Raw genomic sequence first — 22,222 nt, 5'->3', positions numbered from 1 at the left:
CTGCATTACCCACAAAGCATTGCCATAACGCAGTGCTTTGTGGGTAATGCAGTCCAAACTGGAAAACTATGGATTATAGAGCCCGAGCCTGTTTTCTTTAGTCGTCTTTGGTTTGATTTAAGTACGGAACCTACGCGGAAGTTTGTAATATCGCCTGACAACGCAGAAATTAAAATAATAGACATGCATCGACTCGATTTGTCTTACTCATCACTGCATGGGCATGAATTAACGGGCTGTTGCGCTGCCGCGAGCAACAACAATGTAAAGCGGAGAAACTTACCGAGAGAGATACGGACGCGATGTGTTTACTGATGTGTTTACATGACTTCTTAATCTTCGACAGACATCGTTATAAACCATCTAACGTTACAAAGGTAAGCATAATATAGTTTTCCGACTACGTACACAGTTTGCAACTAGACAATCACCTCAATGCATTGTTTATTATAAACAAGCGATTAGGAATTATATAGAGACGGATGTACATTCATCGTGATTATTAGAAAAGGCGATCTGCAAAGACTCATAGTAAAATAAATTACACTCACCGAGCCTGGTGAAGATAAAGCAGGAACATGAAGCGTTAGTACAGATCCGATTTTTAGGAGCAGCTTCCTGGTAAAACCTGCTTTATATTGACCCGCGTTTATAAAGCAGTCTGGTGAAAAATGATTATCGCAAACATGAACGCATTTAGGTAAATCGGCGGGGACGTTAGCTTTAAAAACTAAATTCAGCCACTGCGTCCTCAGTGGCTCAGATACCTAACCCTAGGTAGGTACCCTAGGTCACTAACCCTAGGTAGTGAATGACGACTGCTGTGTTCGCTATTACACCCAACAACTGTACACAACACTCGCTTAGGCGTCATTTTGCTCCAGCGGCGAAAAAACAATGGCCGACAGCGTCTTCTTACTCGGGGCGGGTCTTTGCTAAAACACCAGTGTCAATCAACTTGTGTAGGAGCGGCCTCTGTCGGTTTGGCGTCACATCGACAGGCTTTTGCGATTGGCCTGATTTCAGAAGGGGGATGTTACTGTAATAAACGAAAAGAAAACCACTGGGCGGCTCTTTATCATCGTAGAGTGGTTGTGTACGCACTCTCCTAACACACAGTTTAGTCCAAACAGCTTAAAATAGTGCATGTAGTGCTGTATGACCCCTTTAAGGGGATAACCACTGTCTCCTGAAAAATAAAACATTTAGAATTTTTTTTAAAGAAATTATAACAAAACAATGAATGTAAATACAATGGGACAAATAATATAACATTTCAAGTGCTAGGCAGAGGTAACAATTAGAAACAATATTATAAAAATACTTTAAAGAAAGTACATGCTTGTAAAATAGCCTACAGATAGCTTTTTGTTTTTTCCAGGGCAATATTGATTCAACATAACATTTCACTTAATTTTTTAATTATAAAAAAACATGTTTTGTTTCCTGAAAAATTGCATTGATAAATGTGAAATTTTGTTTAAAAAAAAATATTTAAATAATTGTGGGTTTGTTTATCATTGGGGATTATAATTATACCTAAAAGAAAAAACATTTTAAAAGGTATGCCGACTTACCAAGAAGCCATCCATCACGCACAGCTCCTGTTTGCAGTCTGTTCCCTACACTGCTGTTGGACAAAATGTAGGAATCATGGGTTGACCCAGGCCATCTCGCAACTACATTTGTCAGAGACATATGTGCATCACATATGATCTGCATGTTCAAAGAATGAAAATGTTTTCGGTTAACAAAAGCAAATTTATTCTCAGATGGTGCCTTTATTGCAACATGAGTGCAGTCAATAGCACCGATTACGTGGGGAAAACCAGCGATTGCTGCAAATTGCATTTTGATGTTGGTCTGTTCAGCTTGCGTGTAAGGAAAACGGATGTATCAAGGTGCCATTCCCACTATGGCATCCCATACATATGGCATGACACGGCTCAGGGATGACTGCGACATACCCGATCGATCTGCCAACTCTCGCTTGAAAGTACCAATGGCCAAGTGGCCTAATGTGGTCAATACTTGTACAGGAACACACAGCGCGTAGTTTCCACGAGAGTCTTTCCAATGCTGGCCGCAATTCCAAGCACAATTTTAAAACACAATTTCAAGAGGATGGCTCTTGGGAATCGATATCGGCTCATGAGCCAATCATCATAAGCAAGGAAATCTTCACGGTTTCTGAAAACACGTTCCCGCCGTAGAGCGTCATTAGCAAGGTCTTCTAACAGCGCTATAGAGCATCCATTATGATGACATGTTATATACGCACATACCTTTTTATAGCCCATTCATTAAAAAAATTTGTAAACTCAAAGTATTTGCACCTGGATAAGAATGCTGATAATGATAATGATAATTTAGGTTAATGCAATTTGATTTATTGGGTGATGTAATAGGATAATTTAGAAGTTTTTAATTTTAAATAGTTATTGCTATTTGGGCCAGTTGGTGTCGCCAAATCACGTACTCTTCTATGCATGGTCAAGAGCATCCTTACGGTGCGCACTTATTTACGCCAAGTTTATTTTTATAGATCCCGATATGTGCGTGGAAAAATGCGTACGCATATTTCTATGCCCATTTTGGGCATACGCAACATTTATACATCAGGGGCCAGGTGACTGTTAGCTAACAATGGGAAACCTGGTCTGAAGAATCTTGATTTCTGCTGAGGCATTCAGATAATTCAGACAGAATATGCAACAACATGAAAGTATGTATCCATCCTGCCTTGTTTAAATATTTCAGGCTGCTGGTGGTGGAGTAATGGTGAGAAGCTTTTTTAGCTTTTTTGTGTCCATCCCTTTAGGACCACATGATAAAGTGCCACGTCACAAAGCTAAAGTTACCTGGCACTGGTATATTAAACATGACAAATTAGTTCACTGTACTCAAATGGCTTCCGCAATCACCCGATCCTAATCCAAATCTGAGATAAATTACCTATACAGAAGGTCTGCGGTTAAGATTTATTATTATTTAAGAGTATAAACATTTTGGTATCACCAAACACATTTTATTCCATCATGGATGAGACACACATGCAATAATTGATACTTATTTTTAGGATTACACTATTTAAAATTTTTTAAGTTTTTAGCCATTTTAATAAGCCCTATAGTAATATGTTCATACACATTTCCTTTTTTGCATTCCTGCATCCTCAATAAACAAGCTACTGACAAAACAAAATACGCTCACCAGATTTAAAAAAAAAAAGATCATATAACCCTAATATTATCATACATGCTGTTACAAACTAGCAGTACTTATATACAAGGCCCTGAATCCAGCTCCCATGTATGTAACCTGTCTTCTGACATGTTACAATCCGCCATGCTCCTCAAGATCACAAAACTCTAGATTTCTGGTAGTTCCCAAAATATCAAAATCTACAAAAGGGAGTAGAGCACTCTCATATTTTGCTCCCTAAGCCTTGGAATAGCCTTTCTGACATTGTTTGGGGCTCAGACACAGTTTCCCATTTTAAAAGTAGATTCAAGACACATCTCTCACATGCATAATTCATTCCAACAATGTCATACTCCAGTACATCTAAATGCACACGCTTATGTAGTGCTGCTAATACAATGAACGCCACCTCTTCTTTGTCTTTCGGCTTTTTCCTTTCAGGGGTCGTCACAGCGAATCATCTGCCTTCATCTAACCCTATCCTCTGCATCCTCTTCTCTCACACCAACTAACTTTATGTCCTCTCTCATTACATTCATAAATCTCATCTTTGGTTTTCCTCTAGACCTCCTGCCTGGAGTTTCCAACCTCAGCATCCTTCTACCGATATATTCACCATCTCTCCTCTGAACACCTCCTTTCCACACTCTCTGTTGCTCTGGACCGTTGACCCTAAGTCCTGCAATCAAAATCGGCTGAGGGACCGTTTCACTTGGGTCCCTCTGATTCACACACATGTATTCCATTCCGCTGCGGCTAACCTTCATTCCTCTGTTTTCCAGAGCATATCTCCACCTCTCCAAATTTTCCTCAACCTGCTCCCTGCTCTCGCTACAAAGCACAATGTCATAACGCTAATATAATTAACGCCAACTACGATAATTCTTTCCACCATTTGCCAGCTCTGGTATATAGAGGTCAACCCTGCGAGGATACTGAGGCATCCCAAGAAGGACCACCTGCAGCTAGATTCTGCTTTGTGATGGTTTGGAGCTACACATGCTAAGCTCCCAGTGATCCAATCCCTCTCCGCCCTCTGTACCTGTCTGACTTATCCTGGTGCAGTCCTGTTAGACACTGGTTCCTCTCAAGGTCGCTTCCATTTGTCATCTCAGGGAATTTTTCCCTTCACCGTCACCCTTGGCTTACTCATTAGGGACATTATAATTTATACACATTTCCATAATTTTCTTTTAATTTTGTGAAGCTGCTTTGAGACAATGACCATTATTAATAGCGCTATATAAATAAAATTCAACACAATTTTTATAAACTGACTGCATGAATAAATTATACACATTAATGCAAAAGCTGTGGAAATTTTAGCCAAAAAAATGCAAGTTCAAAAATGCATATTTGTTTATTAATATGATAGGTTAGGGGAAATAAACTGCTCTTCAGAAAACTAAGTAAGTTAATACTGGTAATATTTACATCGGAAGAAGCAGGAACTCTCTGTTTACAACAACACAGAGAGGGATAATGCAGTATAGAATTATGGTGCAGTGAAAAAGCCAATGACAAAAGATGGTATGAGAGGCCAGCAGTGCAAAAACCAGAACCATGAGTAGACAGACATGAAAAGCGTCCTGGTCGAAAGAGATATCCTTTACCATGGCCTTGGCATGACCTGAATGTTTGCCCCATACTGCGAGAGGGGCAGTTTGCTAGTATAGTGTGGGTCTACTTGGCAGATGTCGTTCAGTGATTAATCATTGGATTACTGATCAGAATATGGTGAATTCAAATCTTAGCACGGTCATCATTATATCCTTGAGCAAGGCCCTCAACTCTCAACAGCTTAGTTGCATACAAATAAAGGAAACGTAAGTCACTTTGTACAAGTATGTCTGTCAAGCGCTGTAAGTTTATATAATTGGCCCCTTACAAAAGTCAGTGCAAATGAACTGATCATCTTTAACCTGTCATGAAACATTTATTACCCTAAAAGTAGTGACCTCACCTAGGTTGACTTTAACCACATCCACAGGAAACACCGGAATGGTCCAGTGAGAAGGAAATATAACGTATGTCATATGCTACAACCTTATGGCCTAATGATCACCTTTACCACAATTTAAGTTATATTACTACAAATATGATGAAGTTTCGTTTAAGAAATATACATTTAGAATCAAGTAATCAGAACTGCATATTTAAACAGTAATAAAAGTAAAAGAAGTAGACTAGATCAGTGTAGAATCAGTCAAGAGTGTCCTACCAAGCTACGAGAAGCAGACAGAAAATAAAAAGGTGCTACAATAAGAAGATAATTGCAGTGATGAACAATATAATCTCTTTTTCTGATTAGGGTTTCTGTGCAAGGAGCGTGCTCAGTTTGATTTTGCCGTCCATCGATGCTGTAAGGCAGGTTCCACAGTCCACAGCTGAACACCAGTCCACCGTTACCACCGGAGCTTTATGTCCTCCCAAAGACAAGACACTCTCCAGACCTGCGTCCCCTTTATTCAGCTTAAGACAAAAAACACGCAGCATGATGACAAATATCAGTAACATCACACATTAAAATATCCATAATAACACCCTTTACAATATTTACAGTGGAGCCTTGGATTGTGAGTAATTTGGATTGCGAGTTTTTTGCAAGACGAGCAAAATTTTTAACGAATTCACCCACGTTTGTGTGTGTTTGTATGTGTGTGTGAGAGAGAGAGTATTAAGAATTTTTATATAAATATTTTTGGGTTGCGGAATGAATCATCAGTATTTCCACTATTTCTTATTGGGAAAATTTCCTATAAAATGCAAGCACGCCTCCGGAATGGATTATGCTCGCAATCCAAGCTTTAACTCTATTCTGAAAATTTAAATCATCTGAACAAACAACGTTGTTTTTTTGGTGGTTTTTTTTATGGTCAAATTAGGGCTGCATGATTTTATTTTAAAAATGTGATTATAATTTTTTTTTTATATTTTTTTTGTTTTTTTCCAATTTTCTCCCCAATATTAGTCGTAGCCAATTCCTCCCCGTCACTAGGGGGCTCCCACATTAAGGCTACTACTACCATTCAGCCGGGAGGGCGAAGACTATCACGTGTTTCCTCCGAATCGCGTGACGTCAGCCGACCGCATCTTTTCGAACTGCTTGCCGCACCGTTAGGGGCGGAGTAACACACTCGGAGGAAAGCGCTAGCCGCTTCTTCCACGTGCGCAAGCTCACAGACGCCCCTGATTGGCTGTAGAGCCGTGATTAATGTGGGAGCGCAAGTACCTCTTATCCCTCCCCCCCGAGAGAGCTCGGCCAATCAGCTCTCTCTGTGCCTCCGGCTGTGAAAGGAAAACAGCATCACCCGGGGTTCGAACCAGCGATCTCCGGATGATAGGGTGAGCACTTTACCACTGCACAACTTTTGGGGTTAAATAATAACACAGGTCCATATTGTGATTTAGTTTTTTATGCGATTTATTATGTAGCACTAGTACACATTATTTACTATGAAAACCACAACCAAACAGGTTACTATGCCAGAACTATTCTGAAAGATTTCTTCTCAACCAAAAAACCCATAAATATAAGTAAAGCTGCAGATTGGGTTACATAATTAAACTATTAGCTACAAGCTGCTGCAATTAAAACACAAATAACAGTTACCGTATTTCTGACCAAGTAATCTGATTGGATGAGAAGCATTCCATGAGTGCTGATAAAAAGTACAACATAACTTCTTCACAGGAGTTCAAACAACCAATAACCCCTAAACAAGGGTGCTACTTCCATGCTAGTACACTAGCTTTTCATTTTACACTATTTGGGATTCAAGCCCTATATGTGTGTGTGTGTGTGTGTGTGTGTGTGTGTTTACCCGATAAATGAGTCCTCCAGTACTGGAGCAGGTGAGGACATGTTGACCCTCTGAATCGAAAGCAAAAAGTCGTCCACGAGGAACTTGGACCTGCTTATAACCACTGTAGCCAGACAGCACAAATGGTCCCACAGCATCCTGAGATAACGAGTACTCTGATTGTTTCACTCCAGAGCGGTGTATATTCCACTGAATAAACTGCAACACACACGCACACACACGCACACGCACACACACACGCACACGCACACACACGCACACACAAATGCAGCTTAATCATAAATGTACATAAAACAGAAAGGGGGCTTATTCAAAGAATGACTAAATAATGACAGTGGATTTCACACACACACACACACACTAACACACGCAGGTGCGTGCTTACCTTGCCATCCTCTCCAATGCTGAAGACGGTATTTTCATCATAGCTGAACTCAACACTGTACACTTCACCATCATGAGCTTTCCAACTCATAACACTTTCATACCTCTGCATGTCTGCACAGAGGACAGATAAAATATGTGATTGAGCAAAGGAAATGTGTAGCATGATTAATTAGTTAGAAAGAAAGCAGAGACAGAAAAAAAGAGACAAAAGTAATAAAGCATGTCACGGTTATGTAATAGAAAACAGTTAGTTTTTTAATTACTGAATGTTGTCAATAATGTTTATGTCAGATGTGGTGCTACAACGTGAAGCTGTTCTAAAAACTACACACTGCTCGTTATATATATAGGGATGCACCGAAATGAAATTCTTGGCCGAAGCCGAGTAATAATGAAATGCTTGGCCGAAGGCCGAATACCGAACGCGGTGTTTCGTATTTTTTTTCCATTTATTTTGCCAATTTATATTAATTATTTATTAAATAGTAAAAATGAGCTTTTTACTATTTTGTGTTGCTTTTCAGAAAAATAAATCAAATAACAAAAATACAATTTCAAAATATTTATTTAACACTGAACATTTTTTTTAACATTCCAGCAGATATTATACAAACAAAGCACAATATAACTTAAAATAAAATTAGTAAAATAAAAAAATATTTTTATTTGGCCATCTTTGAAGCCCCCCTTCTTGAATAGCCTATGTTAGGCCTATAACTGACTGCTAAAAGAAGGTAACTCTGTACGTCTACAACAACAAATGTGCATTAAATAGTGCAAAAAATGTGGATTCGCTGCTGCTGTTGCTGTACCCGCTGCCGTGTCTTTCTCGTACTCTGCATGATGTTCAGGGTGTCTTGATTTTAAGTGATAAATTAAACTTAAAGTGCTGTACGTTTTTGCAGATGCACCCCCTCTGGACAATTCAGCAGAACAGTGTCTGCAAATGGCCGTTTTTGCCTCTTTCTCTGACACTTTAAAGTGGTTCCACACTGCTGACATGTTTGCTGCATAAAGTGCGCATTAATGACGCAATCAAATAGTAACCCGCGTAGAATGAGAGGCTCATTCTACGCGGGTTACTATTTGATTGCGTCATTAAAAACGTCATTGTTCGGCAAAATTTATTCTGCCTTTTTACTTATTCAGCCGAACACCGAAAGTGCTTTTTTTGACTATTTATATATCGGTTGCCAAACATTTGGTGCATCCCTAATATATAAAATAGCGTAGGTAGCCTAACCCTAGGTATATATAAAAATCACACTTTCACAATTTGATACTGAAATATCCATAGATGTGATAACCTGGTAGTTCAGTACATTTGACTACATTTTTTGCCACATAAAATTAATGAGTCTAGACCTAACCAACTGTAGCAACCCCAGATCATAACACTGCCTCCAGAGACTTGTACAGTGGCCACTACATATGATAGGTGCATCGCTTCATGCGCTTCCTATCTCACCCTGACACACTTGTCGGTTTGGAATAGGGTCCCACTTTACATTTTTCCTTGCTCCAAAGTCCAACCTTTATGCTCCATAAAAACTTTTTTAGTAGTTTTCTTATGGTAACATAGCTATTAAGAGTCAATCCTATGAGAGCAATTTAGAGTCAATTCTGTGAGTATGGAAATGCTCTTACTTTTACTACCAGTTAGTTAAACATAACTGCTATTTCTACTCTCCATTTTTACAATGCATCCTAACCAAGCATTTTAAGTTATCGCCAGTCAAAATCTCAAACCGTTCCTAAGCCAATTCCAATAATTTTAGCAATCCCCTTAGTTATTCCAGGCTATTTTCATATCATATTCTAAATTTTGTGATCAAACATATAACCTAGAAATAAACACCATTTATAAATTGACTAAATTTATAACATTAAAAGTTTTAGGAAATATATATATAAGACATTATAACTTTATCGTCAGTATTTGCAGATTCTAGAAAGAAAATAATAACTGAATAACAATTTTACCGAACAGACGTATTATGCCATCAGCAGCTCCAGTTACCAGAAGATTTCCGTTGTGGTTGAACGCAATGCAGTTTACAGCCACAGGCCCTGGCTCCAGGGCAAACTGCAGCTATAATCAAGAAATTAATAAATCAATCAACCAACTATAATCATGAACACACAATGTAATGTACAACAATACAGAATCATAATGTGCATTATAGCATAAAACACAATTTAAGTGTCTTGGTATTGTAATGTGCAAACAAGTGTCTTGGCAAAAAAGCAGCTAGTTCATCACATCACATGCCATAAAAAATGGCAGAACATGAGACGACCAAGGACCAACAATATACAATACTTGCGTATGAATGTAAATAAGTCAGAACATAATATAATACCATTAGATACAATACAACACATTATTCACACAAAACCATGTAACACTGGAAGAAACAACCACAAAGTTTACCTGTTGTTTGACAGTCTTAGTATCCCAGAGCAGCAGTTGTCCAGCGATGGGCTGCGTCAGACGTGGTGCCATTTCTGACATGCCGCATGAACGAGCCACAGGAGCTGCTGCTGAACACACAAACGAAGTTCCACTGGGACTGCAGGCCAGTGATAGTATTCTGAAACATTTTCACAGATATACAAGAAAAAAAACAAAACTTTTTTTTTATTATTAAATAAATTATACATTTATATATATGCTGATTTTTAAATATAATTCAATATTAAGATTCTGATTGGTCAGAAGGTGTCAGATGAAACTTGCACTGGGACTAGGCCAGATGCTTTACATGAACAGTTTAAAAAAATGTGTAACTGCAGATATACTAAATTCTTCAGTGAAAACGCAGTTACTGAATATATTTGCAAATGTGAGTGTTTTGTAGCTGTCAGTTGTACTGCTGTAAATATATCAAGCTAAGTCTTTCAGGAAAAGGAAATTTCCCAATAGACAACATTGCTGTTGTGGTTCCTCAGTAAGAAAAACAGCTGTGTTTTGTCTTGTTAGTGAACCAGATTTAATTTACGATTTAATAATGTTCAATTTGATTTTTGAGCATTCCAATTTAAATCAGGATGTTTACTATCCGTTTTGCCTCAATTAGGTATATATCTTATAGATGTTAAACTGTGAGCTGTAAGCATCAAAATGCTGTGTAACCTCTTGTTGATTGCTTAAATGTCCTGTCTCGAACAAAGCTATCTTTTTTTATCATGCCTTTAGATTGCAGTCCAGTAGGGGCCAGTATTGCACCAACTGGGCATAAATGTAAAAAAAAAAAAAAGGAAGAAGCAAACCCTTTTTGGAAAAAAAAAGGATTTGCAGAAGATGAAAAGTGGTTTTTATTTTCAAATACGGACTAATGATAAAGATAACAACTAAATTGCACAGCACTAATCATCTAACAAAAAAAAAACACAAATCTTATCTAATCCATCTGTGGCAATTTTCAAAAAAAAAAAAAAAATCCCTTAAACATCTAACAGAATTAAAGTGTCTTGCCAAAACATGCCAACCCACTTACCGTGTATAAGTTTCATCTATGGACATTTCATACAGATTTTTCTTAGCTTCTGTATCATAAAGCTTCACTGTGCCAACCCCACTACCCAGCAGCAGCTGCAAAGAGACACAATTGACCTTATACAATATTGTACACAGACAAACCTTATCATAAAACCTGGGAATAAGATTAATTACTCCATCACAATGTACAAAGCACTAAAAGCAAGAAAACTATCTAAATTTATAAAATACCATTAACTATCGGGTTATTAGCATGCCATAAAAAAATGACAAATAATAAAATTATTATCTTCAAGTAACTCTTGTTTTGTCTCCTGGGTACTACATTTCTGCTGATTAGATTTGCACTATGATCCTGTAACTATCACAATTTTCTAAACATACAGATTTTTCATATTTTGTTATAATTCAAAATTTTATTTTAAACTTGGCAAATAATCTAAACATAATCGCCAATATTTTACCATCTCATAAGCAAACGTATATAAATAAAATAATAATAATAATAATAATAATAATAATAAATAAATAAATAATAGTTTTGGGGTCAGTGGTTTTGGGGTCAATGTGCTAATACATGAATTGCTACATTAAAAAAATTACTATAAATAAATGAATACAACCCCCCCCCCATCCCCCCCCCCCCCCCCCATAACTTTTATCACTCAGGCCAAATTGTAAAAAGATAAGATATTTCTCACCAGTCTGTCTGGTTTTGTAGCCCATTCCAGTGAGAGCAGGGGAGATTTGGACATAATAGTAGCTTTCGTCTGCATAATGGGGTTGAAGGACCAAACCTTCACAACACCATCCACATCCAGACTCGCCACTTTTCTACCTGAGCTGTCGACTCTGTTATAAAAAAAATTATAGGTGTTAACTGTTTAGAGACTTAATGGATTTCAAATGAAGATTCCAAGTGTCAAATTAGAATTTGATAACTGTTAATGGTTAATATGTAACACAAAGAGGTGCAGATGCAAACAAAAAAAGGTGAGCATTAGACTGAAAACATAGACCTATTAGAGAGATAGCAAAAAATTTTGAAAGTGGACAAATAAACAATTTCATACATTCTTAAAAATGTTCTGGCAAGCATGGAAATGGATAATCGCAGAATTCTTTCCTTGTTAAAGAAAAACCCTTTAACAAGTACAAAGTAGTGGGATCACTGTCAAAGTCTACAATCAAAAGATTCTATGTAACTGGAGTTTACCTCAAGAGGCAGGTAACACTCACTATCATAAAGTCCAGATTAGACATAGAAATGTGACATAGAAAAAGCCTGTTCAGTTCTAATACAAGAATAACTTAAACCAGAATAAGTGGAAGAGGAGAATATGGGGTGAAAAGTAGAGCTCATTTTACAAAACATCCCACTTCAACTGGGAAACATGGTACAGGCATGGTGTTCTCAGGGGGCCAGGGGTAGCTCAGTGGTTAAGGCATTGGACTACGGTTCGGAAGATCCCAGGTTCAAACCCCACAACCACCAAGTTGCCACTGTTGGGCCCTTGAGCAAGGCCCTTAACCCTCAATTGCTCAGATGTGTAATGAGATAAAAATGTAAGTCGCTCTGGATAAGAGCGTCTGCCAAAATGCCTAAATGTAAATGTAAATGTGTTCTAGCATGGGCAGGTATGGCAGCCAATGGAACCAAGTCATTGGTGTTTAGGATGAATTTTAAGGTTTATAAAGATATACTTTCTCCTCAGATTTAGGAAAATAACGCAAAACACATAGGACAGTGCTTCACAGTAGAAACAGGTGGCCCAGAACGAGCTACTTTTTCTTTGCTAAAGGCAAAACTGAAAGCAGAAAAACCCATAAACATCTGCATTAAAAGCAGTGGAAAAACCATTTCAAGTTAAGGAGCTCAGCATCTACAGTGCATCCAGAAAGTATTCACAGTGCGTCACTTTTTCCACATTTTGTTATGCCACAGCCCTATTCTAAATTGGATAAAAAAAAAATTTAAGTGATGTGCTGTGAATACTTTCCGAATTCCCTGTACAGAGGTTGTAACATGGTTTCAGAGGCTGAAAAGATTTTGCTTCCAAATATTTTTAAAAATCCTAATATTTATAAGAATAATACAGGAAGGTTTAGGTTCAAAGAAAAACTAAAATTTGGCATACATTTAATCATTTCCAACGTTTTAATTGCCACCCACCTGCAGTGCATGATGGAAGAGTGATGCTCTCCATACTCCTCCTGACTAAGTCTGATAAACGGTTGCTCAGCTCCGGACCCGCCGCCTTCACTGCTTGCCTGAGCCTGATTGGTTGGGGAGTAATTTGTTTCGCACTGGCCCTCGGTTTGACCCTCGACCTCAGAAATCTCAAATTTCTTTTCAGAGTTCTGTATAAGAAAACAGACAAACACAAAGTGTAAGTGTATGTATTTGATTACATAGCATACATGATTAATCAAGTTAATAAGTTCATAATAATAGACCTGTGCTGCTTGTTTGAAGAAAAGTTCTTTCCTTTCCTTCTCATGATCCATCTGCCTCTTTTGCCTTGTACCCGTGTCTGCTAATGCAGCAGCAGTAGCAACCATCTTGATGTCTTTTGAGGCTGTGGGGTCCTTTATCTTTGCTGCCTATTAACAAAACAGACAGAATTTAAATGTATAGAAGTTTTTGTACCTAGATATGGTAAATTGGTTGTCAATAGTAAGGCCAGAAACAACAAAAGTCTACTACTACTAATAATAATAATCCAAAATTTACAATCAATCACTTAAAGACCTTCAGTGTAAAATTGATGATGAAAACAACCAGAGGACCGATCAGGAGCTTTTGAATCTCCTCAAAATTTAAACCTGACTGGCCGAGGTTTCCTTCCTCCCGAGAGTCGCCTGTGTGGGGGAGGAGCTTGATGTTCCCTGAGGTGTTCGCACTGGGGCTCTTCTGCCCTGAGGCAAAAAGGAGAAGAAGTTCCTTGAAGGAGTGGTGGGGTTTACAACACGCTGACTCGACACCAAGTCCCTGTGACAAAACACACATGCACCCCTCATTCTCTTCCTCCATCCTACAGTCCATAAATAAATCTCTTTGGAGGAATTTGGATGAATGAACCAATACGTGGCCTCAAAGCTGAACACAAAACAATAATGCCTGTTATATATATATATATATATATATATATATATAAATTATATTTTTCTATCTGTGAATGCTTAGTTACCAACTATCAACTTTTTATCTTCTTGTTTAAACATATAGCCCACAGGTAGATTTGCATTATACAACAACAACAAAAAAACCTAAATAATAGAAAAGACGACTAGAATCATGGCTATACATAAGATTTGATTACAGCTTTGTATATACTTAATTTTAAATAAATAAATACACAATTTTCTTGTTGATAATTTGTTAGATCTAAAAAAAAAAATGCACTAAATTTATTTTAATCAGGTTAGAGAACTATAGTTATAGATTTTAAATCACATGATAGACTGTGGGGCTTCTGTGATTTTATCACTAATTCTCTCAAATACCATCTATTTATTTTATTTGCCTTTTTTGCTATTACATTTACTGGTATTTACCAGTATGACTAAAAGTATAGCTAACAAAAAATGCAATCTATAATGACCTGATATGAAAAAGTAAAATAAAATAAATGAGAGAAGCCGTATGCGTACAAAACAGATTAGGCTGTTGACTGTGCCCGTAGCTTGGTTATGAATTATTTTGCATTCCTATAACCTTTTATTTTTTTTAAGCTACAATTATTTACCACCAAATAGTCAGTACCATTGACACTCATTTAAAAACAAGCGTGTCATCACTGATGTAGCAAAGATTTTTGGAAGTTTATTTAACATTTGTGGAAGGAGTTTCCAGTGTCAGCACTTTTTTACAAAGTTTTCAGACCTGGATAAATCTTCAGGATGAATGGATGTCCCAGTAACATGACAAGAAGCAAGTCTTATATTTCACTGAAATAATCTATATGCATCTTGACCTAGTGCAAAATTTTTTTTGTAGACAAAAATGTATTCTATCTGCTAGTGTTATATCAAAGAATAGTCACACAACTTGTGCTTTATCATCTAAGCTTTTAGCATGCTGTCAACTGTAGAGAATATTCATAGTGTTATTATTCTATCTACATGAAAAAAAAAAAATTAACATCAATAACCCACGATGTAATCATTTTATATCAATTAAATGATTTAGCTTCTGGTAACTAATTCAATGAAAAGTTTGTAGTAGACTCAAAACAGTATCCAGTTCTATTTGAAAACACCCTATTGCCAAAAAGAAAAAAAAAAAAAACTGTCGAATCTGTTCCAAAATTCAGTCCTCACAGCTCTGTATCTCCAAGTCGGTCCATGTGCTGGACATAAGCAGGGAGTTTGTGATGCAGCATCTCCTCTGCTTTTTTTGGCCTTGATTCTCCTTGAAGTGCAAATAACTAAAAAATAAAAATAAAAAAACAGCAACACAAATGGAAATTATTCACTAAAAAAATCACTTGTACAACATATACATTCATTTAAGACCTTACACCAACCTACATCCTGTCTCTAAGCTTTACCTGCTGCTGATTAATAAGGTTTATTATCTCAAGTGACAACTGGCAGTCAGTTTGCTAAGCTATGCATGCTCATGATCTCTAGATTACACAGTTAATCAATAAAGCATGCAAAATTAGAGCTTGGGTCTTAATAGGTTGACCTCACCTCAACGCTGGAGGAAAATACTCCTTCTGTTATAATACTGGCAGAATAAATGCTTCAAAGTGGGCAGAACTAATTTGTCATAAAAGTCTTATACAGATTAAATGTTATGAGTATGTAAACACATATCTTATCAGATTAACGTCCATGAAAACAGTTAAGTTGGAAACTGTAAATAGAATGATTTCATTTGGATTGAAGAAATATTGTCCATGTACTGTATACATACAGTAGACAATGAGAATAACTAGGAAAAAAAAAAACGTCGAGTCTTAAAAAGGAAAGGCCAATTATTTTTTTGAAGTCAAAAGAGGAAAGAAAAGTTACATCCGAATGTGTTGAACAACATAAAACATGGGACCTCTGGTCAGAAACCATAAGTATAGGAACATAACGTAAAAATAAATTAAATTGAATTTAACACTATAAATATGTAGTTGCTTTTAAGTCAGAGAGAACCAACTGGCACCACCAAACTGACACATTTCCAGGCATGTTGTTCTGTAGTTACCCTTTGTTAGGAAGGATATCTCTCTTCTCTTCATGATGTGAAATGCATACTCAATCGGGCTAAGGTCTTTGATTATCTTGGCCAGTCTTTTTAACTCATATTCGGGGGGCTTACTTAAATGGGACTGTATGCACTAATATTTACACTGAAAACTACTAAAAATAAAAAGACTTTACCATTTGGCGCAGTTGTTCATTCTCCTCCTGGAGGCTGGTGCTTCTCTGAACTTCAGCATCAAAACTTAGAAGCACAGGCTGGGGTGAGCAAATTAAGGAATTTTGCAGCACATCATAATACAAGTAACTAGAGATTTTGCACATCATCTTTTTATAGCTTTAAAACCAATTATATTTTAATATACGAGCAGTGTTCAAGCCTTACTGGTACTTGTGATGAAATTTCTCTAGGCCTAACATTGACAAAAGACTTTAAGCACAGTACGGCGATGAGACTCTTAAAGCAGTGAAACATTTGAATAGTGCAAACGTTTTTTTAAAAAGCTCACAATCTAAAAAAAAAAATGGACTGGTTTAATCACCAGAACGTGTGAAAGTTGTTCTGTTTTTCCCCATCAATGCATGACGACCTCATACTACCTACACCACTTGCACATTACAGAAATTTGACTAGGAGTTTCTGCATGTTTGGGCCGTTAAAGTTCCTGGGAAGCCAATGTTTCAGACGTAGAGTATGCAGTCCGATCATGGTGCCGGCATACTGCTAAAACATTCTACCTTAATGGTATCCAAGCACTAGTTAAAAGCTGGAATAAGCGCATTAATGTTGCAGGGAATTACATAGAGAAATAAAGGTAGTTTTTACTCTTATGATCAAGTTCTGTTATTTTGCACAATAAAAAGTCCCAGTTCGGCTTGAACACCTCTTATAAATATGGCAGATGATAATTTGCCAATTTTAGTTAAAGTTCTGGAAATTTTAGCTACAAGTCCATACATTTATATTACAAAAAGAATTTTGCACTTATTTTTAATATATAAACGTTTTAAGAGTTTTAGTGTACATCTACTATTTGATATATTTACACACTTGTAATTTTACCTTGATATTGAATATAAATTTAATAAATAAAAAGCTTTAGCTAAACTATTTGCAAAATGATTTTAGCTACAACGTTAGAAATTGTTCCTTTAGAAACAAGTAACTTAATATAATCTTGTAACAAATACATAAAGAATAGTGTCTCTGAAGGGTAAGCTATGAATTAAATATAATACAAATTATGGATGAATAACATATAACCATTAGAACATTCTGCAGATGTCAGCTATTATTTTTAAAATACTAAACTTGACCTTGATCAGATGTAAAACACATTTTGATCTTGGATTAAAATGAACAGATCAGTTAAAAGTCCATCCAAAAAATGCGAAGTACAGGGAGGATATGCATACACCGGAAAAGAACACTGAGGAAGTTGTGAAGAGAAACGAGGAAAGTATCAGCCCATTGGCGAGAAAAATAAGGGGAAAAGCTCGGATTTTGCTCTGGGGAGGAAATAAACGGAAGGATGAACCAATCACGCCAATCTACCTGGCCCTGAAGATCAGGAGCCTGTTTCTGGAAAAACTCTTGTGTCTTCTCCACATTCTTTGTCTGAGGCAGAAAACATTATACACAGATAATAGTAATAATTATTATTATTATTATAACAATAATAATATTCTTTCTACTAGGTCTTCTGTGTATACCAAAGCAATGTAAAATTTTGTTAATTAAAACACTGAAACATATAGAAATAAAAAAAAAGCAACAGAAAAAAAAAGAAAATTTACAATAGCATAAGGCAAGTTACAAAGGCAAGTTTGTGGCTCTCATTTTCAATCCAGTCCCTGTACCTGACTACTTTTAAAGAAATATTTTTGTTTGTTAAGCCACACAGTGAACTATAAATCCTTCAAGTATAAATTCAAGTATAAACACATTGGTACACTAGAACAAAATACTAACTTAAAGCATGAATGCAGTGAGAAACAAGTGTAGATGGTGACAGATGATCAGGCCGGTGATTAGTAGACTACTGATGGTGATCTGTAGGAACAGACGTGTGGGGGAAATGAGGCTGCTGCTGAGATTGTTACAGTCATTTTCAACAGTTAGTACCCCCTTTTAAATCTATGTGTTCTGTGTGTAAATCAACTGATTATAGTGGCTCTTAGTATTAGGCAAATACAACCTCAGACAAACAACATAAATAAATAATGGCATATTATAGCAAAAAGTTAACAAAAAAAATACGCCAAAAAGAAAAACATGCCTGCAATACCAAGGTAAGTTGCAGCCAGGTGCTAATAATTAGCAGCCCCTGATTAACGATCACCAGCAAGACCTCTATCAAAGCAGAGCTTTTCTGGAGGAGCATTCAGGAGTGTGTTAACACAATGCCAAGAGGATATGACATTAGCACTGGTCTTAGAGAAGCAATTGTTGCTACAAATTAATCTGAAAAGGGGCATAAAATGATTTCCAAACAATTTGAAGTTCAACATTCCATCTGCATCTAAACAAAGGACAACTCTTGTAGAACAATGTCCTATGGACAGATCCAGGAGGAAACTGTTTGGCCAGATAAAATGATGTGGTGGAACTTTAACAGAGCTGTGCATAAGCAAATGCTCAAAAGCCTTAACGAACTGAAGCAATGATGTAAAGAAGAATGGGACAAAATGATGTAAGAGACTGATAAGGTACAGAAAATTATTAATTCTGCTGCTAAAGGTGGATCTACAAGCCACTGAATTATGGGTACTTGACTACTACAGTCATACAATTTATTTCCTACCACAGATGCCTAAATGTTTTCACAGAAAAAAAAAAAAAAGAATCCTCCAAATTGAGCTAGAAAACATAACCACACGCACACTTTGTATACTATTATACTAAATCCAATAGCTTGTTTTTTCATGCTCTCTGTTCCAAAGGCTAATTTTGTACTAAATACACATAGTTGTGTGTTTTATGCTAAGTAGCCAGCAAGTGACTGTCATTTATAAAAGCATCCTTAGCTAGCAGAGTTAGTCAGTAAACATATTAAAATATCATAATATGAAAAGCCTACCTGAACAGTGTACACAAGATAGTAACGAAACAGGCTTGTCCTCAGTTTGTTAACAGTGGGTCTGTAAACATCCTCTAAACGGCTGAAGAGTCTGTGATCCAGGTAGCCCCAATATTCTTTCAGTCCAACAAGGTCGTAGTTCTGAATGAACTGCAGAAGCTGTTCGATAATTTTATCCACCTGGGTTTTAAAGTGAGTATTAGAACACGTGTGATGTAGCAACTCTGCAGCACATCAACACACTCCTACATTCATTAACATTCATTACTCAACTTCTTTGAGGTACTTACTCGAAACCCTTTATCTTTGTCCACTTTGATTTCGGTGTCTAGATATTTGAGAGTGCTTGTAAATCCGCGGTATATTAAATATTCACGCACAAGATCATCTGTCCTCTCCACTGCTGACGCCATCCTTACATCTGCTGCCAATAAGAAATATATTAGTCAACTGTGAAATAAGTTACATGACAACAAATGCAGATTTCTACATAAAAGGCTGTTCAACAAGAACAATACCACACAGTATTTTCTGTTTTTTTACGCCACAGTAATTTAGAAGGTGTTCCATTTTCTGTATCAGCAGCTTTGGTAATTGTTTAAGTTGCAAAGCAACCACAGGTTACAATAATGGTTTCATTGCAATGGTATGTTTTTTACTGTAAGGCAAAGCTTTCAGTAATTATACGTTTCCAGTGTCAGCCCTTTTTTAAAAGATGTATTTGGCTCATAGTTTACCTCAAAGACACATAATACATGCATAATCATTTCAATGGCTAAAGGTTTAAACTAATATTTAATATTAATATTTAAAACAATTACTCATTAAAACTAACAGAGCATACCATAAAGAATCCTTCCAAAATTAATGTTATTATAAAAGAATTGTTTTCTTAATATGCAATTATTGCACAGGCATTTTGGAAAGTTGCACTTGGTACATGTCTAATGATTATTATAATATTTAAGGGAGAAACAAGCAGACGCAAGCAAACAGATTTAACAGATTCTGCAAAAATGTGCAATAAGATCGCATTGGACAGCAGATTGATGGATGAAAAATCACATAATTGCATTTTTTACACACTTTACATGTATTTGTATGCAAATACATTTTTATCCTAGGTCTAATATACAGTAGGTCAAATCAGCAAACATATTACTTTCATACTGCATAATATATATCTTACATCTTTACAGTCATAAAAAGCATTATGTGTGTCTTATTTCATGCACATGTGAAACTCTCAAAGGGACAAAAAAAAAAAAAAAAAAAAAAAGGCTAAACCATACACATCCATTATGCTTTTTCAGTCATTTTTGATGTGTACAAACAAACAAAACGATATGAGAAAAATACATTTCCTGCTTGATGTTCTTCTTACATTTCTGCCTTGGCCAGGATTTAAATAACCATTTAGAATTTTCCCCTCAATGTGACCTAATATATAAAAAAAGCCTTCCCTGTCTTGTGGCTCAGCTCTGCAGTTCTCTGGCTGGGCGGGGCCTGGTAGTAGCTCTTTTACATACTACTTATACTTTCAAAACTTTATTTGAAAACTCGTTTTAGATCATCAGCAGTTGTATAAAATTTCACATCATATCAAACTATGACCGAGGAGTGAAACTGAAGTATAAAAAAGTCCATTATCCAAGGGTTATTTCAGCTGAAGTAAAAACACTCACAACCCCTGGGGGACCATTGTTACCTTTTTATGGAAATAATAAAATACAGTATAAGTTTAGTACATTTTTGCCTTTGAAGTCAGGACAGATATATATATATTTATGACAGGCTGCAATTTTTTTTACTGTATTAACTTTATGAGTGAAAAAAAAAAAAATAGGGTGTGTTTACAAGGACCTTGTGTAAAAGTCTAATAACCTGTTCCATAGATAAATAACAGATTAATTAAATTATTATGCATGTAAATAATTGATTTGTTCATTTCTCTCTTGTCAGCATTCTGCACACATTTGCACCATGTGGGGGTAACATCAGTTGATGTGATGAGTTTTTTGGAAAGAAATTTGGTCTCCATTCTTTATTGATAAACTGTGTTAAAACAACTTTCTCCCATGTGTGTTTATTTTTAGAATGGGTCTTTCGCTGAGGACAGAGCTCTGATTTGCTCTCCATTTTACATTTACTAAAGCATCTAAACATTCACAGATGAAACTAAATTCTTGCAATTGATCATAAACTAGATGGCAAGATTTGTCAGAAAACATGGGAAGCCTAATTAACCCCAATGTTTGGATTACAGAACTACTTGTAAACGCTTTACAGCCGACAGAACCACTTTGCTCATGTCAAAGAACTTGAGGATATAAATGCACAGCTTATCAGATTAGCATCTGTGTAAATAGTAAAGATGAAATCTCTAATCCAGATTATTTCAATTAGACTGAAGGGATATTGGAGCTAAAGAGGCTGGGGTGGGAAGGATTGTTTATTCAATCTAAAACATGTGATAAGAACAAATCTTATCTTACACGCCACATCATTATACTTAATAAATACATAAATTATATATTTTTTATTATATCATTCATTACTAATAATCAGTCTTAAGAATAATAAAACACTTTAGAACGTGCTCTTCAAGTTGCTGATAATATAACCTCTATAACTGTCAAAAGAATATTATATCTGCATTCTGTCTGACTATAGGTTTCGAAATAAACACAAAACCTTCTTTATGCTGTTATACACATCCATATGTGACTTATTAATACATAATTACGAAAACATAACGGAAACAATTTCGCTAGCAAGCTAATACAGCTCTTTACACTATTATGCACACGTTACCGCTGTATACGTCATATTTACGCTAGTATTATACCATTTGTTACACCAAATAAATAACTAAATGACAATTATAGAAAAATACACAGTTAAATGTTTAAATATATATAATGCTTACCGACAAACAGCCACAGTCTGGGAAATCTCTTCCGGTTTCCTGTTTTCGTGTGTCTCGTGCTAATCACGTGATTTCACTTTAGGTCAGCTGACCA

At 36.3% G+C, this 22,222-nt stretch overlaps 1 protein-coding gene across 2 annotated transcripts; it reads right to left on the bottom strand.

Annotated features, from left to right (window-relative positions):
- Positions 1 to 4,551: 4,551 nt before the first annotated feature.
- On the bottom strand, positions 4,552 to 22,189 carry wdr91 (WD repeat domain 91). 2 transcript variants are annotated; one of them, XM_053478412.1, is made up of 16 exons: positions 22,129 to 22,189; positions 19,490 to 19,623; positions 19,200 to 19,379; positions 17,531 to 17,737; positions 16,300 to 16,383; positions 15,241 to 15,347; positions 13,744 to 13,909; positions 13,375 to 13,521; positions 13,091 to 13,278; positions 11,619 to 11,769; positions 10,916 to 11,010; positions 9,850 to 10,009; positions 9,399 to 9,507; positions 7,414 to 7,526; positions 7,029 to 7,226; positions 4,552 to 5,676 (listed from the first exon to the last, which is right to left on the bottom strand). In XM_053478412.1, the coding sequence occupies exons 2-16, from the start codon at positions 19,610 to 19,612 to the stop codon at positions 5,512 to 5,514; spliced, it is 2,193 nt and encodes a 730-aa protein (XP_053334387.1). In that variant the 5' UTR covers positions 19,613 to 19,623; positions 22,129 to 22,189; the 3' UTR covers positions 4,552 to 5,511. The 2 variants fall into 2 exon arrangements, with proteins under 2 accessions (XP_053334387.1, XP_053334386.1); XM_053478411.1 differs by having other exon boundaries at positions 19,490 to 19,620; positions 22,129 to 22,170.
- Positions 22,190 to 22,222: the final 33 nt, after the last annotated feature.

This window comes from Clarias gariepinus, chromosome 19, assembly GCF_024256425.1.
Source record: "Clarias gariepinus isolate MV-2021 ecotype Netherlands chromosome 19, CGAR_prim_01v2, whole genome shotgun sequence".
Lineage (NCBI taxonomy): Eukaryota > Metazoa > Chordata > Actinopteri > Siluriformes > Clariidae > Clarias > Clarias gariepinus.
The sequence above is the reverse complement of the archived record's forward strand: the minus strand, read 5'-3'. Positions and strand labels throughout refer to the sequence as shown.